The 18,557-nt window shown below is 40.2% G+C and overlaps 1 protein-coding gene across 1 annotated transcript in view; it reads right to left on the bottom strand.

The window, feature by feature from the left end:
* SPI1 (Spi-1 proto-oncogene) overlaps positions 1 to 16,916 on the bottom strand; it is a 30,809-nt gene extending 13,893 nt beyond the window's left edge. Inside the window, exons 1-2 of the mRNA XM_034769673.1 lie at positions 16,587 to 16,916; positions 7,979 to 8,072 (exon numbers count right to left, since the gene is read on the bottom strand). Of these exons, the coding sequence (XP_034625564.1) occupies positions 7,979 to 8,072; positions 16,587 to 16,631 (139 nt within the window). The 5' untranslated portion in view covers positions 16,632 to 16,916. The remainder of the gene's footprint in view (positions 1 to 7,978; positions 8,073 to 16,586) is intronic.
* Positions 16,917 to 18,557: the final 1,641 nt, after the last annotated feature.

Here is an 18,557-nt window from a genome sequence, read left to right as displayed (position 1 = left end):
AAAATTAATTGTGATTAATTGTACTTATACCAATAGAATACCAGTTGAAATTTATTAAATATTATTGGATGTTTTTCTACATTTTCAATATTGATTTCAATTACAACACAGAATACAAAGTGCACAGTGCTCACTTTATATTATTATTTTTTTACAAATATATGCACCGTAAAAATGATAAATAGTATTTTTCAATTCACCTCATACATGTACTGTAGTGCAATCTCTTTATTGTAAAAGTGTTACTTACAAATGCAGATTTTTTTTTGGTTACATAACTGCACTCAAAAACAAAACAGTGTAAAACTCCAGAGCCTACAAGTCCACTCAGTCCTACTTCTTATTCTGTCAGTCGCTAAGACAAACGAGTTAGTTTACATTGACGGGAGATACTGCTGCCTGCTTCTTTTTTATGTCACCTGAAAGTGAAAACAGGTGATCCCATGGCACTTTTTGTAGCTGGCGTCATAGGCACCAACTTTCCCCGGCGCCGGTGGGTGCTCACTCCCCCCAGCCCCGCCCCGACTCCACCATTTCTCTGCCCCGCCCCCATTCCAATCCCTTCCCCAAAGTCTCCGCCCCAATTCTGCCCCCTCCCTGCCCCTATTGGACCCCTTCCCCAAATCCCTGCCTTGGACCCACCTCTTCCCCCGAGCGCGCCGCATTCCCCCTCCTCCCTCCCAGCCACGCAAAACAGCTGTTTCATGGCGCAAGTGTTGGGAGGGAGGGGGAAAAAGAGGGCACATGGTAGGCTCAGGGGAGGAGGCGGAGCGGAGGCAGAGGTGAGCTGGTGCGGGGGCGGGGAGCTGCCGGTGGGTGCTGAGCACCCACCAATTTTTCCCCGTGGGTGCTCCAGCCCTGGAGCACCCATGGAGTCGGCACCTATTGCTGGCGTTGCAAGGTATTTACATGCCAGATATGCTAAACATTTGTATGCCCCTTCATGCTTCGGCCACCATTCCAGAGGACATGCTTCCATACTGATGATGCTTGCTAAAAAAATAATGTGTCAATTACATGTGTGACTGTACTCCTTGGAGGGAGAATTGTATGTCTCCTGCTCTGTTTTACCCGCATTCTGCATATATTTCAAGTTATAGCAGGCTCGGATGATGACCGAGTATATATCGGTTTTAAGAACATTTTCACAGCAGCTTTGACAAAACGCAAAGAAGGTTTCTAAAAATAGCTACAGCACTTGACTCAAAGTTTAAGAATCTGAAGTGCCGTCCAAAATCTGAGAGGGATGAAGTGTGGATCATGCTTTTAGAAGTCTTAAAAGAGCAACACTCTGATGCAGAAACTACAGATCCCAAACTACCAAAAAAGAAAATTAACCTTCTGCTGGTGGCATCTGACTCAGATGATGAAAATGAACATGCGTCAGTCTGCACTGCTTTGAATCATTATCAAGCAGAACCCACCATCAGCATGGAAGCTTGTCCTCTGGAATGGTGGTTGAAGCATGAAGGGACATACAAATCTTTACCGCATCTGGAACATAAATATCTTCCAACGCCAGCTACAACAGTGCCATGCGAACGTCTGTTCTTATTCTCAAGTGACGTAAATAAGAAGCAGGCAGCATTATCTTCTGCAAATTATAATCAACCTTGTTTGTCTGTGAGATTGGCTGACCAAGAAGTAGGACTGAGTGGACTTGTAGGCTCTAAAATTTTACATTGTTTTATTTTTGAATGCAGTTTTTTTGTACATAATTCTACATTTGTAAGTTCAACTTTCATGATAAAGAGATTGCACTACAGTACTTCTATGAGGTGAATTGAAAAATATTTTTTTTTACAGTGCAAATATTTGTAATCAAAAATAAAGTGAGCACTGTACACTTTGTATTCTGTTTTGTAATTGAAATTAATGTTTGAAAATGTAGTAAACATCCAAAAATATTTAAAATAAATGGTATTCTATTGTTGTTTAACAATGCAATTAACCGTGATTAATTTGTTTAATCGCTTGATAGCCCTAATCTAAAGGCTTTGATATCCACACCAGATATGATGGCTTTAGTCCAGGATTAGAAAGCATAGCTCAACCTCTCTAGCATCCTTCATCTCACAGGAGTTGATGTTCTCTTGCCTTTGCTCAGTGAATACTAGCTAGACAACTAGGAGGATGGAAATTGGGCTATAGAAAAGTATCTGTTAATGAAGCGGGATCACTATGTTTTACCTCTATCAAAAACCAAATGAGCAAAAAAATAAAAATAAAGGAAATCAGGGAAAATACTGAGAGCCTCTGCAAAATGTACTTCTGATTCTCTGCAGAATCATTCCCTTCCCAGAGAAATGCCGCCTTGTCTATAACTATAGATAAGCTCATTACTTCTCACTTTACTAATTAACAATCTGATCATTTCAGTAATGCCAAGCATTCAAAACTCATGAGTCAGCTCCCCCAAATCATGATATTTTATTTTTATATATTACCTCATTTCTTTAATTTTTATTATTTTGCTCATTTGGTTTTTGATAGGGGTAAAACACAGTGACCCCTCTTCATTAACAGATGTGTTATGTTTTTTTATATATATATTAGGGCTGTCAAGCAATTAAAAATATTAATCACGATTAATCGTGTGATTAATCGTGCAATTAATCATACTGTTAATAATAGAATACCATTTATTTAAATATTTTTGGATGTTTTCTACATTTTCAAATATATTGATTTAAATTACAACACAGAATAGAAAGTGTACAGTGCTCACTTTATATTTATATTTATTTTTGATTACAAGTATTTGCCCTGTAAAAAAACAAAAGAAATAGTACTTTTCAATTCACCTAATACAAATACTGTAATGCAATCTCTTTATCATGAAAGTTGAACTTACAAACGTAGAATTATGTACAAAATAATCCGAATCCAAAAATAAAACAATATAAAATTTTAGCGCCTGCAAGTCCACTCAGTCCTACTTCTTGTTCAGCCAATCGCTCAGACAAACAAGTTTGTTTACATTTGCAGGAGATAATGCTGCCCGCATCTTGTTTACAATGTTACCTGAAAGTGAGAACAGGTGTTCTGATGGCACTGTTGTAGCCGGTGTTGCAAAATATTTACATGCCAGATGCACTAAAGATTCATTTGTCCCTTCATGCTTCAACCACCATTCCAGTGGACATGCGTCCATGCTGATGATGGGTTCTTCTCAATAACCATCCAAAGCAGTGCGGACCGAAGCATGCTCGTTTTCATTATCTGAATCAGATGCCACCAGCAGAAGGTTGATTTTCTTTTTTGGTGGTTCGGGTTCCGTAGTTTCCGCACTGCAGTGTTGCTATTTTAAGACTTCTGAAAGCATGCTCCACACCTCGTCCCTCTCAGATTTTGGAAGGCACTTCAGATTCTTAAACCTTGGGTCGAGTGCTTTAGAAATCTTACATTGATACCTTCTTTGTGTTTTGTCAAATCTGCAGTGAAAGTGTCCTTAAAATGAACAACATGTGCTGGGTCATCATCCAAGACAGCTATAACATGAAATATATGGCAGAAGGCAGTTAAAACAGTAGGGGACATAACAATTCTTCCCTAAGGAGTTGAGTCACAAATTTAATTAATGCATTATTTTTTTAACGAGCGTCATCAGCATGGAAGCATGTCCTCTGGAATGGTGGCTGAAGCATGAAGGGGCATATGAATGGTTAGCATATCTGGCACATAAATATCTTGCAATGCTGGCTACAAAAGTGGCAAATGCCTGTTCTCACTTTCGGGTGGCATTGTAAATAAGAAGAGGGCAGCATTATCTCCTATAAATGCAAACAAACTTGTTTGTCTTAGTAATTGGCTGAACAGGAAGTAGGCCTGAGTGGACTTGTAGGCACTGAAGTTTTACATTGTTTTGTTTTTGAGTGCAGTTATGTAACAAAAAAAAATCTACAGTTGTAAATTGCATTTTCACAACAAAGAGATTGCACTACAGTACTTATATGAGGTGAATTTAAAAATATTATTTTTTTGTTTATAATTTTATAGTGCAAATATTTGTAATAAAAAATATGCAATTTGATTTTGATTACAACATAGAATACAATATACGTGAAAATGTAGAAAAATATCCAATTATTTAATACATTTCAATTGGTATTCTATTGTTTAACAGTGCGATTAAAACTGTGATTAATCACGAATAATTTTTTTAATCGCAATTAATTTTTTGAGTTACTCTCGTGCGTTAACTGTGATTAATTGACAGCCCTAATATATATATATGTATATATATATATATAGAGAGAGAGAGAGAGTTCTGGTTTTATTAATTGTCTTCTGGATCTTGAGCTTTTAGGACTCAATCTTGCTTTTCTCTGCAACTATGAGGGCTATAAACTTTTTTAAAAATGGAAGTTGAAATTCTTATGTAATCAAATTATTCCAGGATCTGGCGCTTTAAGAAAAACACAGAACAACATGAAATGGGGATAAAATATGAAATTATGAGCATGGACAACACTTTAACTCTCTCACACAAACTTGGTGGTCTCCCCTCTGCTCAGCAACAATTTAATCACAGAGTTACAATGAAGTCTCCTACATTGAAGTCTTGTATTTTAAAGGATATGTCAGCACTTCGAGCTGGAGAGGATGATTCCCAGCTTGAGGAGGCATACCCATGCTAGCTCTCATTGAGCTAATGCACTAAAAATAGTGTAGCCAAAGTGGTGTGAGCAACAGGACAGGCTAGCGATCCCTAATACATACCCATCCAAGATCCTAGGCATATACTTGGGGCAGCTAGCCCATCCCGCAGTTTGTGCCACCATGGTTATGCTCTCTTTTTAGCATGCTAGCTCAATGAGAACTAGTGTGTGTCTCCTTGAGCTGGGCATCACACCCCCAGCTCGAAATGTAGACATACCCTAAGACTGCATTGGTCTTACAAAATGTGCTACACAATACTTACTGGAACAACGAGGAGTCCGGTGGCACCTTAAAGACTAACAGATTTATTTGGGCATAAGCTTTCGTGGGTAAAAAAACCCACTTCCCAAATAAATCTGTTAATCTTTAAGGTGCCACTGGAGTCCTCGTTGTTTTTGTGGATACAGACTAACACGGCTACTCCTCTGATATTTAATACTTACTGGCTTACTAAAGTATTAGTAAAAATAATTAATAATTATTTTGCTATAGCCCCAATTTTAGAGGTCTGCTGCTCACCATAATCACACCAGGGCTGTCCTGAGGATTTTTGAAAAAGCCTTGTGATATATTTTTGGAATACATCTTAAGCGTAATGAACCCTTCACACTCTGCCCCTCGCTACTAATCTGTTATTGTATTTTATCATGTTGACACCCCTTTTACTACATTGATACCACCACCAGCCCTGACTCATTGTTTGTCCATTTATCCTACAACCGTCTTTGCACTTTCCTCCACACCACTCCTTACACAAAGAACACACCCCTTAAAATAGCTTGTAAAGTCTCTTTCCTGTGCTCTTTTATATCCCTCCTCAAGTCTCATTGCTACTGTAATGCCTACAAGAAATTAGCCAACTTGGGGATGGCTGATATTTATAGGAAACAGCAAAAGAGTTGACTTGTATGGTTTATTTCTCTCCTTTACTTCTTATTTCTTGCTTGTTCTCCTAGATAATGAGAAATTCAGGGGAGGGACTGTGACTTACTATATGTTTGGACAATGTGCGGCAAATTGCCGGTGCTACCATAATACAAATAAACAATAATTTATGTGAAATGTGTGTTGGGATTGTGAGGTATTGTTCCCGCCTAACCACCTCTAGTAGGAGAACTGAAACCCAGCTGTATGTGTGTGTTGGAGATTTTGCATTGTTGCTAACATTAAGGCCTTGGCTACACTTACCCGGTAGTTCGACGGCTGGAAATCGAACTTCTGGGTTCGACTTATCGCGTCTAGTCTGGACGTGATAAGTCGAACCCGGAAGTGCTCGCCGTCGACTGCGGTACTCCAGCTCGCCGAGAGGAGTACCGCGGAGTCGACGGGGGAGCCTGCCTGCCGCGTGTGGACCAAGGTAAGTTCGAACTAATTCGAACTAAGGTACTTCGAACTTCAGCTACGTTATTCACGTAGCTGAAGTTGCGTACCTTAGTTCGAATTAGGGGGGTAGTGTAGACCAAGCCTTAGAAAAGGTTAGCAAGGGGCAAATGTCCATATAAACTGGGGGCCTGGTTGTCCTTAGGGCCCTGATTCAGCAAAGCACTTAGTATGTACTTAAATCTTGTTGATTTTCAGTGGGACTTTAGCACATTATTAAAGATGTGCTTAAGTGATATGCAGAATTGGGGCCGAGGTTGGAAGGAGTGGATGCATGGCGGGGGCAGTGTGTGCGCATACACACGTAAATGCATTCTGGTGAGTGTTAGGACTTTTAAAATATTAACTACTTAACTGTCACAACCAATCTGTTAGATGAGTATAATCCCCATTTTGCAGATGTGGAAACTGAGGCACAGAGCAGTTAAAGTCAATGTTTTCAAATTTGGGTGTATAAAATAAAACACCTGAATATGCATCTCTAGATTTAAGTGCCTTTCTTTAGGCATTCAAATTTGACTATTTTGACCAATATGCCTTCACAAAAGCTACAGTGGTAGTTGGGTCAAAATAGGATTACTCCCTTACTCTTTCCCTTATTTAGTGTGCAATTAGAAATTTCATATCTGGTCTGTGAATGCAATGTCAAGAGCAGATTTAGGTAGTTTGGTTTTTTTTAAATTAAACATCCCAGGTGTGAGACAAGCCTCTTCAGAAACTTGCTGTCCTGTGCCATCTCTCTTATTAGCTATAGTACATTATGTTGTGAATTTGTTAGATCTCTTAAACTAAGCAGGGATGGCCCTGATTACTACATGGATGGGAACCTTCCAGGGAAATCTGAGGAACTGCTTTGAATGGTACAGTAGCGGATGCTTTTCAATTTGAGTCAATACTGACTGATGTCCCAGCATGGTGCTGGTTGGATGTTGTGCTGCAGAAGGAGATGTGGATCACTCAGTGAGGGGTGGTCTCACTTCAGCGTGAGTACTGAGCTCAGTGCCCCTAGAACATTTGAAAATACTTCAAAAATTAACTATCAAAAAGGAAATATTTTTATTAATTATTAATTGTGGTTTGTTTCATATAATAATGCAGGATCAGCAGAGATGTGCTCAGTTAGTGTTCACGGCAACTAGGAAAATGGTTACACTTTCAGATGATACAGACTGAACAGTTTCCTGCATTTATCACATTAATGATGTCAAAAGAGTCCAGACTTGGCTCAGCTCAAACACTAATGAGATCTTACATCCACCAGAGCAAAGCCCAGATTTAATTCTAATAGGATTTTTAAAATATAGGAATCCACCAAATTAAATCCTAGCCAAAACACCAACAGGCCCTCCAAGCTCCAGGTACACCACAGCTCTAATTCAACATTAATTGGATATCACATGTATAAACTGAAACAACAGATTAACATGTGTTTCAAAGTAAACCAGTTTACATACAATCAGTTGTAAGATGATGAGAAAAAGCAGGTATAAACAGATTTAAAGAGAGGCATATTCTCAGGGTCTGGGGGAGGGTGAAAGTTTCAGGTAGGTGGGACAGCAACCCGGAAAGGTCAAGATAGAAGAGTAGGTTATGTGGGATTGAAGGTGGTCAAGAGCTCGGAGAAATACATTTGAGATTGAAGAAGAAAACTGAATAGTTAGAATTGAAGTCAGAGGAGAGGTAGAGATGGAAGTGAGTCAGAGAAGTAGGGTAGAACAAATCCATGTCCCTTGAGCATTCTGAAACTAGGTGAATGAGTTTGATTTGGATTGAGAGATTGTGTTGGATGAATAAATATTGTTACTAATTCCAAAATACATGTATTTACTCCATGTACCATAAATGGCATCTTTGCTTCCTCCCTGAATGCCCTAAATCTCTCTTCTCCAGGATCCTAAGATGTAGCATGCTTCAGGGAGATTTTTTTCAAACTTACCACCGTGACTCTCTCCATCACTGTTGAGATATTGGTAATAATCATGGGGCTGACGGTAGAGGTCTGACTCATAGGATACCACGTCTTCTGAGGGCTGCAGAGAGAGGAGGAATGGTTAGGCCTGAGAGCCTGGACAAAACTCTCTCACAATTATTTAGATCAGTTAGGCACAGGAGGGGAAGGGGGATGCCAAGACACTATCTGTCAAGGAGGGGATGGGGAGAGGAGGGTCTTCAAAAGTTCTTATTTTACTAGCAGGGAATGAGGAAAAAATAGAAACCAAAAAGCGGCCTGCAATAAAGGAAGTTCACTTCCTGGGAGCCAATGGGAAATGAGTTTGCTGCTATCATTGCCGTAGACAAGGAGATCCCATTCATCCTACATAGTCCTTTGGCTAGCAGTTGGAAAGAAAAATAATTCAAGGACTTGTATAATGCTGTAGGAAAGGTGTGCTCTTGTGCTCTTGGAAACCAAGCACAGGCCATGATGCTATGCTACCAGCACAGATGACAGCATGCATGCCTCCTCCCTAGTACTGGCAGATACCCACTCTCTTCCCTCCTCCCCATCACCAGTGCCGGCAGACCTCTGCCTTAAATGCTGGCTCTGGGTGCTTGTGGGTGGTCTATGTGAATGGTGCTGAGGTTTGTGACTGCTAGTGTGTGGATATAGGTGAGTGGTCATGCTGGGACTACAAGATTGAAACACTTCATTTCTGATCACTTGTCCAGGACCAGTGTTCAGAAAAGTTCACTGGTGCTGTAAGCATTTGTATTGTTCTCCTTGAAGTGTTTCAGTCCTCTGGAAAATCCCAAACACTGGACACTACAGCGTGTATATCATGTAATGGAGTAAGGTATTTTTAAATAAATTTGGTGGTGTTTAATATTAGTTATGCATAACTCAATTGTTTCACCAGACTAAAAAAAAATTAATCTTTCTCTCTTTTGGTGGTTCCCATTCCCAGCACTATCTAATAGATCCCTGGAGTCTAGACCACTGCTGACATCACAAGCAGTTCCCATTTCCAAGCTCAAGAAAAGCAACAACAGTGCAGTATTATGCAGTGGACTTCGTTAAACTTTTGTCCAAATAACTTTGTTGTAGTACTTTCTTTCTGGAGAAACAGGAAATTCTTACAATGTCAAGTACAATGAATAGTCTCTCAGACTTTGCTGCGAGAGGAAATTACAGTTTGGAGATAAATATAAACATTTCTATAATTTTTTCTTATCCTGAGATGTTTTGTTTAATTAATGTTCAAGAGCAACACAAATATTGAAAATAATTTAATAAATTAGATGACACATATTTTTAAAACATCATTCCAATTAATATCTTGCTTCCATATTCTGACCTCTCCCCCAGCCTGAGATATGTGCTACACTTCTTTGTGAAAATGCCACAGGCTTTTCAGACTCGTCCACATCCCTTCTGCTAGATTCTCTGCCTTTAACACTGCAGAGTGGCTGCTGAGTGATCCCACTTTTTATTGCAATCCTAGTTTTTAAATCAAAATTTGGAGTGACAGTAATCAAAATCCTTCCCCCCATTCTGTCCTCTCTCCCTTAAGTGACTGAAATTTTAGGGGTTTTGGTCCCCAAATGGGAACCCCTGCCATGCTCCTTCCCTTGTTTGTTTTCCCCTCCCTCGTCATGGCAGAGGAATCCAAACAGCACAAGGAGGCCTTCTCAGGAGCTACAAAGGAGGATGTCTGCCATAATTCCTCCCAGCCTATGCACCCCTTGCTATGACTAGGGAAAGGGACTTAGCATCTAGACTTGACTTGGTAGGGCCTATGCATCCCTCCCCAAACAGCCAAGTATTCCTGGAACTGACTGTCTTCGCTGATTGTACACTCTTCAGAATTAAATTAAAAAATCTCCCCAAACTCACCTACCCCCAATCCAATTCAATCCAAGGGAAAAGTTTCAGGGTCGCAGCCCAGGTTTTTAAGTAGGTAATTGAGTCACTTGGGAAAGAGTCTGGTATCTTTTCTGACTCTCGTTATTGCCAAAAAGAAGCTCTGGAGTCCTAGGGCTGACCCTCTGTGCTTTCTCCTCTCTAATTATGTATCTGATGATGTGTACTGTGGCTTAGGAGCTCCCTCCCGCCCAAGATGATTAAGATACAAAAGGGAACATCAGCCCAAAAGGAAGCGACTGCTCAAAGGACTGATGACCACCACCTCAAAAGAAACACCAAAAGGCCAAAAAACAGGAAAAAATCAGAAAGTATTCCAGATCCTCATCTCCTGCCATTAGATGTATTTCCTCCGCTGAAGAAGGGGGTACTCTTAGCTTTGGAGTATGATAAAACCAAGCTAGAGAAGCAGGAGAGGTTCTCTCTCCCACCCTCCCCCCAGATTTGTTTGAAAACATGGGGAGTAAGGTGATGGTTGCCATTAAGATTCTGCCAGAACAAGAAGATGAGCAGGCTAACACATGGGAGAAGTATTTCCCATTGAAAATTAAAACAGAATTTGCCTTTCCTCATTGATTACTCCTTCAAAGATGGCAGTAGGGTGGAGCGTGAAACTCACAACAAAGGGGAAAGGGTAAGCACTGAAATGCTACAGGGTCCTAGAACCCAAAGACTTTTTTTCTCCAAGATCAATGCAGCAGTGGCAGCACTTCTGGAAAAGGATGTGGCAATTCTATAGAGGGGGATTTCTTCCCAAAGGATAAAGAAGATAGAAAGATAGAAGTGAACCTTGGAAGGGACTTTGAAGCTTTTTTAGTGTCCTTCAAAGCCTCACTGGCACCATGACTTTGTTAGCACCACCTGTTAGAATGTTCTGATGGGATGACCTAAAAAGCCACAACTCAATTAAAAACAATACTAAAGAGGCAGACAGATTGCTGTCATGGCCTTAGAGAATCCATAGAACTAACTTGTTGGCCAATGGATAATTTATTCAAAGCAAATCTTCTATGCCTCAAAATTCTCAGGTACAGCTGTTCAGGAAAAGCTTGATAAAGTGGTAGCTAACAACCAGGACAAGCAAAAGTCCAAGAAGGACAGAAAGCTCTCACACAGGACAGAAGCTGTATTCACTTGTACCCACAAACAAGAGGTACCAGAAAAGGGACTCCTCTTATTTGAGGGTTAAGACCTAGTCCCAAAACACTGAAGGGAAGCCCAGATCACAATGAGTCCAACCCCTCCTTCCAGGTCAGTATGACTGCAACAGAACCTGTGTCCATCCAGAAATAGGCCTACAGGGCAGTATATACCACTTCTCAGATTTCAGATAGGTGGGTACAGGACAGAGTACAGCATGGATACTCTTTGGTCCTCCTGGTTTCTCCTCCACATCCTTTCTTCATGCCCTCTCCAATTACAAGTGATCAGAAACATCAAGTAATCCTGATTTCTCACACCTCCAACAGCTAATGATGATAACGATCCCTCAAGAGAAAAAGTGCTGAGTGTCGTACTCAATTTTCTTCATAGTGGGGAAAAAAACAGGAGTCTGGTCTGTATTAAAGCTCAAGAGTCTGACCAGCTTGATAATGTTCTGAACTGATGTTCTAGCTTCCACTGTCTCTCCAACTTAACTCACTGTATTTTGTTTCCATATACATGCAGCCTGGATACAGGTCATGTCAGTAAGAATTTCTGAAATCTCTCCTCTTAGAAGACATGAGCCTTAGTGCTTCTTCTTAGTCATTTGTAACCACCAGTGACTCTCCCCCCACTCATAACTCATAAGAAATAATTCTTACTTTTTTTGACAGAAACTTCAACACACAAAAGAAAAAGAATTGCATGTGCTAGTTATGCAAAGTGCAGTTAAAATATTAGTCTTTGTAATACAGGAACATTTCAGGAAAACATCTATGTATTCCTTTCACCCCAAATACCTGAGTCTGAAAGCATCCCAATCCTCCATAGCTAGATGGATCAAGTGCTGTATCGTTAAAACATATTCAGCCACACATAAACAAGTTCCAGAAAGGTTCACTCAACACATTCCACAGCAGCATCCTGTACAGAAAGGGCCTCAGCCACCACAGAGGAAATCTGTAAAGCTGCCACCTGTCATCCGTAAAAAGTTTTATAAAGCATAACCAACTTCACATTCATATCTCTGAAGATGCATCCCTTGGCAGGAAGGCCAAGCAGTGGTCCCAAAATAGATAAATACTACCAGTTTTAGATAAGGGAGAGAACTTTCTTCTTTCCTCCTTGCTTCTCCTTCCCTAATATTTTTTCCTTACTACTTGTGATTCCCCAAATTTGGGAGTGAGGTGAGGACACAGAGAAAAAGTTTTACATGATTACTTCTGTTCTGGGACTGACCTCTTCCCCCAAGTCCTCCCACACAAGAGAACTCCAAAGTCACATGAGGTGTGTTCTGCCATCAGTATTTACAGGAAGAAAGGCACAGGGCAAATGTCTGATGGGAGAAGAGGTCAGTTCCAGAAAGAAAATATCAAGTAGCAAATTTTCCATATTCCCCCGTTTCAGTATAATTTTTACCAGCCAGTAGTCTCTCAAACTTGATTATCATTCTCAAATCTAACTGTCTTCAGTGGGAGCTGTGGGTGCTCAGTGCCTCTAAAAATCAGGCTTCTTTTATTTAGGTTTATTTATTTATGAATTTAGATGCCTAGATTTTAGACACCCTATTTTGAAAAATTTGGCCTAAGATTCTCTGCCTTGTGGTTTATTGGCCTTTCTGGTCACTGCTCCCTTGGACAAAGGAAAAATATCATATTAATTCTTGCATCCCATGCCAGTCTGCTCCTCACAAGGACCTTAAAATGGAACTTCCTATCACCAGTGTATCTAAGTAGATTCTCTCAGCTGTATGGGTGGGATGAATGATATGTGAAGATCGATAATAAATTGATGGACAATTTCTATTTTCTCTCTCCTTTTCCTCGATGAACTCTGTCATAGTAAGACTGAATGTTTTATCAATCCTTCATAGAATTCATCTCAAAGTCCCTCCTTAAATCACTGTTTAGTTTCTGCTTTAGGTTTCATTAAACTTATATTTTTGTCTATCATCAGGAAGAGAGAAGAGCTTTCCCTGAGCCCCTTCTCCCATTGACACCAGCATGTGCTCCTGAGGTCTCTTGGCCTCCCCACACCATGCACTTTGGGCTAGCCTGCCCTCTTCTGGAGCCCCCCAACCAGGCACACATTTTACCAGGTAATTTAAGCCATTATTACTTCTGTGATACAAATTGATCTGAAACCTTTTTCCAGACAGGAAACAAAAGAGCAGCATATTTTACTTTTTAGAGATTTTAGTTGATGTATATTATGATGATTCCATGCCCTCTGAGGAAGGGTGACAGGAAGTTTTGCTAGGAACTGATTGTGCTTTGAAGCTGGTCTCCTTTCCTACATGCCCTGAGCTACAGTATGTTATCCAAGACCTCAAGCAAGTGTTCAGCAAACACACAAATCAAATATGTCATTGAAATTAAAGGGAGAATTGCCCCACCTTCCCTTTGGTTTAGCAAACCTAGATAAAATTACTGCAGTAAGAAACGAGCTACAAAGCTATTTGGACAATGTAAATGACAGAAGTTGAGAAGAGCTGCAAGCGTTCCAACTGAATTCCAAGTAATAGTCTGAATATTTTTCTCTAAGATTTTGTCATATGGTTCAATCAGATTGTACATTTACTGAATTCTGTTTGGGTTTTTGTTTTTTTCCCCCTTGGTGTGTGAATATGGTTCAATCAAATTGTACATTTACTGAATTCTGTTTGAGTTTTTGTTTTGTTTTTTTTCTCCCTTGTGTGTGATTCAGAAATACCCAACACAGCTCCCCGTGATGTGCAGCTGACACTGGTTTATGGACAAACGCAACCTTATTTCCTTGGAAAAATTTACAAAACTCTTTTTTAGAAAGGATGGGGAAATCATGTTAACTCCAAAGACTCAGTGGCCCACACAGGAAATGCAGGTGTGCTGGACGTGCTGTATATGTGTGTGCTCTCTCACACACAAAATTTCACACCAAAGCTGTTGGTTCTACAGGCAGCTCCTTAGAAATTCTCAGGCATCTCAGGGCAGCACGAGACAGAGGTTTACATTGTAGACCTTTCTGCCTTGGTGTTAAAGTGATTAGATCCAGAAGTGCACTAGAGAGGACATTTGTCCCAGTTTATAGGATTCTTCCCACTGCGTCTTCCACATTAATTGTTTAACCTCCAAAGAAAGAAACTGTGACTTTTAAACCATATTCAACCATCACTTTCCAAACCAAGCCTAATGGTTCTCTAGCAGAATCAGGAGGAAGGCAGTTACAGACACACCCTAAACTGAAAGGGGAGGGACAGAAGAGGGAAGTGTCACTTCACAGAAACACTGTCTCTATAAACAGCTAATGTCTGTCCCCTAAAGAGTCCCAGTGGGCCAGCCACTTACAGTGAAACTGTGTGTGCTCAAATTGCTGGCACGCAAAGCACCTAAATTCAAAACAAAATATAAAAATTGTGGAAAATACAAAGTAATCTATTTTTGAATATTTTTAATCACATAAATCAGAAAAAATATTTGTTCTGTCAGGTGCTTCAATAAGATGTGATTCTATTTCCACTATAAATAGTCTCTTCTCTGAACAGATTGTAGCTAGAACTCCAATCTGAATGGATTAACAAAGGTTATAATAATGGGCAGATGGTGTTGGATTTTCACTCACTCCACACCCTGGAATTTGAGAGTAGAAGAGAGACTCCTCAGAAAGAGTGTTATAGGTGAATGAGACCCTTAGAGCAGTCAGGAAACCCCTTCTCTCTCTTTTCCCTCAAGACTCCAAGGGAAGATTGGGTCAGTTTTTGTAGTAATGCTTGTCAGAGAATTCAGAATTGTGGCATGACCTCAAAACAAGCCCAGAGAGTCATTTATGGAGAACAGTGGAAATCTCAATATTCATTCAATTCACTCAAATCCTTTTCAAATTATGATCCTGACAGATTCACAGACAGACTGACTGGACTGATGTAGGCAACATGGGACACTAATAATTTTGCATGCTCCTTCCACCCGTGGGGCAACTTTTGGATTCCATGGTCTCCAGTCTGAGAAATATTGCAATACTGTGTGAAGAGAGAGATCCTGCTACAGTCACACATATTTTGCTAGCAACATTGATGCCAACAATTAAAAGAAATTGAGGGGTATAATTTTGGAGGATAGGTAGGGCGATGGGAGATGGCAAAGAAAAGACCTGCTACAAATTTTGCCAAAGTGTCCTTGGGGCTGTACTGTTTCCTAACTGAGTATACATGGCCTGTAAGTAAAGCATGTGCCAAATAAAATCCCCTCATTTGACTTCTCTGGAACTTATATAGAGTTAACAAGTGTACCTAGGCTCATCACCCACCCATTCCACTTCAGAGACGCCACATTACAAATCTGGTGTTTCTGAACAGCAGGTTGGTGAAACAACTTTCTTAATAAACTATGGCTTAGTTAGTTAGTTAATAAGATATGGATCCCATGGTCTTAGTCTGAGAAATGTTGCAATAGTGTGTGAAGAGGGAGATCGTGTTGCAGTCACACATACATTTTGCTACCATCATGGATGCCAACAACTGAAAGCATTAAAAGGGGTATCTTTTTGGAGGATGGGTAGGGCGATGGGAGATGGCAAAGAGAAAACCTGCTACAAATTTTGCCAAAGTGTCCCTGGGGCTGTATCGTCTCCTAACTGAGCACACATGGCCTGTAAGTAAAGCATGTGCCAAATAAAATCCCCTCATTTGACTTCTCTGGAATTTATATAGAGTTAACAAGTGTACCCAGGGCCATCACCCACCCATTCTAATTCAGAAACTCCCCATTACAAATTCTGAACAGCAGGCTGGTGAAACAACTTTCTTAATAAACAATAACCCCCAAGTTAATTGCTTTAAAATAAGAGTTAACAGTGTAACAAAGCTTCAAAGGCAAAAGGGACAGAAAAGTCCAACGATCACTTATAAAAAGGAAAGTTTGTGTCTCTGGAAAAAAATGTAGAGATTTAGTTAAGGTTTTATCTTGAACGTTCTAGCTGACTTTTTATAGTCCAAAAAAGGAAAGTTTTCAACCCCATTATACACAGATGGGTGGAGTGAAGTAGGGGAGATTTAGGATTATTTCAAAGACACAAATTTCACTCATATTTAAGATAAAAATCTCAAAATCTATAGAAACTGAATCCAGAGACTAGAATCTTGTCCCTTGCAAATAGCAAGCAGCCGTGGAGTTTCCAAAATATAAAACCAGCACTTGGTCGCTTTTATCTCACAGACTGGCAGATACTTTAAATACATAAAATTATGTTTAAATATACAGATTATAAATAATTACAACCTCAAACAAAACCCAGCTTTTATACCACAAAGCCAACTTTTGAGAACTAATGCGTTAGATCCATAAAATATAAAAATACTCAGAAACTATACAAGTTCAGAGAGCAAACATTAACTTTCCATTCATTAGAAAACTTGTCACTAGCTTTATACATTGACCTGAGCCCAACTTTCAGGCATTACAAACACAGACAAAAAGAGGCATTCTCAAATAGTAAATCCTAATTTGCTTTGTCTTTTGTTGCTGAACCCAATGAGCCATATTTGGAATTAACCCCATATACTCACAGGGGAAATGAGGGGAAATCCTTCCATTTTGCAAGCTTGCAACATTCAGCCAACTTCTTAGTGAATTTTCTAATTTCAATTTTCAAACATCCAGAATAACTGACTTTAAAAGTTGCATTAAAAAAAAAGCAAAAAAACACAACACAACAAAAGTGAGATCTTTGGACTCCTTGAAGTCCCCTTGTTGTAATGGATCTCAGGATAGGAGAAGGGCCCTAATTAGCTTTCATACTTTTCTGTAATAGGTTCTGAGGTGAGAACCTTCCCTAGACTTATCTGAAGTTCCTGATTTTATCAAATGTCTGTAGAAGGGAGATAGTCCCTGGGCTGTATCAGCTCAGTGTGACATCACATCAGCCTCAAACCCAGTTTGCATAAATCTCATTTCAAGGAGTTGTAGTGCTGAAACAGGAAGTCTGTCACCAGCCAGATCTGCCATAGGCAGGTGCTTACTACATAACCAACAGCGCAGGCCCCACCAGTAAACAAGCATACTGGTGCAGTGTTTTTTATTGACAGTGAGAGAATAGAATGCTTCATACAAGTAGAGTTGAAGCACAGAGATGTTATAGCTCTCTGGTTTAATGCAGTAACACAGACCTGAGTTAGTGATGCTGCCTATGATGGTAATACAGTTACAAGAACCTGCATCAATTGTAGCCGTGTGTTGGAGTGATGCAGCAACATATCTCAGTGTCCATGATATCCCTTTCTGGGAGCAATGCATACTCAAAGATATAGTCTTAAGTTCATTCAAAAGGCTGAAGAGAACCCATGGACACGGCTTAATAATTGCTTCTAATATGGAGTTAAATGATTCATTGAAAGTGTTTAAGACCCTTCATATGTTTCCTTGAGGTCTCTGAACTTATTGGACTGTGGAAAGGGAAAGCAACAGTGGGGAGTGGAAAAGTGTCCCTTTTTGGGTACGTCTACATTGCAAAAAAAGACTTGTGGCAGCAAGTTTCAGAACCCAGGTCAACTCACTCATGCTACAAGGCTAAAAATAGCAGTGTAGATGTTCAGGCTGAGGTTGGAGCCCGGGCTCTGAAACTCAGCGAGGGGGGGTGTACCTGTCCCTTTGTGTAAAGAATCTGAAGATTCAGATCCTAACATTTTCCTGAGCAGACTGCACCAGCCCTTCTTCCCATACATCATTCCTCCCTCTCTCTGTCCTGCTGTTTTACTTATATGTGTCTGCACTGGAAATATGTGTCCTATCATTGTGCCTGGTGCTGACAGGAAAACGAGGAGGCATGGAGCAGGGTGTGGGGGTGAGGCCTTGCAGCCTGTGTAGAGCTGACATTCTCTCTAGCTCTGCAAAATGCCTCCTCATCTTGCAATTAGTTGTTCTTATTTTGGAAAAATGAATTGTGGTTGTTTGGATTGTTCCCCTTCATTCTATGCCCTGTGCCACAGGTTCTGCTTTTGACAGGAGCATGCTCACCGCTCACCTGGGACTATGTGTGGGGGAATTTCAGCTAAAGTGCAAACTTCCTCCCTCTTACACTGGTAAAACCAAAGGCCGGTCACAAGTTCCTCTCCTTCCCAGCCCTGAAGAACCCAACAAACAAACCATATTAGCAATGGGCTGTGGCTGGGACATGATGGGAGGTTAACTCTTGATGTCCTAGATTGACTTTCTTCCGTACTGACTGGTACCTAAGCATCACATTCCTATTTTGCTGGCACCAAAAAATCTTGTAGTTTACCTTGAGGAAAACAAGCTGTGAAACAGTTCACATAAAAGACCACCTTCATCTCTGATAGGTAGCAAGCTTAGTGGGTAAAGGGAATGCAGCAGCTGGGTAGACCTTGATGTTAGTAAGAAAAAAAGGAAAACTACAGAAATATAGATTAGATGTAAGTACTCTAAAAGAGATACAAAATTAGCTAAAATCAAATGTAGAGTCCTGATTAATGGTTCATTGTCAAGTAGGATCCTACAGAGATCCATTCTGGGTCCAGTCC

This window comes from Trachemys scripta, chromosome 4 (genome assembly GCF_013100865.1).
Source record: "Trachemys scripta elegans isolate TJP31775 chromosome 4, CAS_Tse_1.0, whole genome shotgun sequence".
Lineage (NCBI taxonomy): Eukaryota > Metazoa > Chordata > Testudines > Emydidae > Trachemys > Trachemys scripta.
Note: the sequence above shows the minus strand (reverse complement) of the source record. Positions and strands in the feature narration are given on the sequence as shown.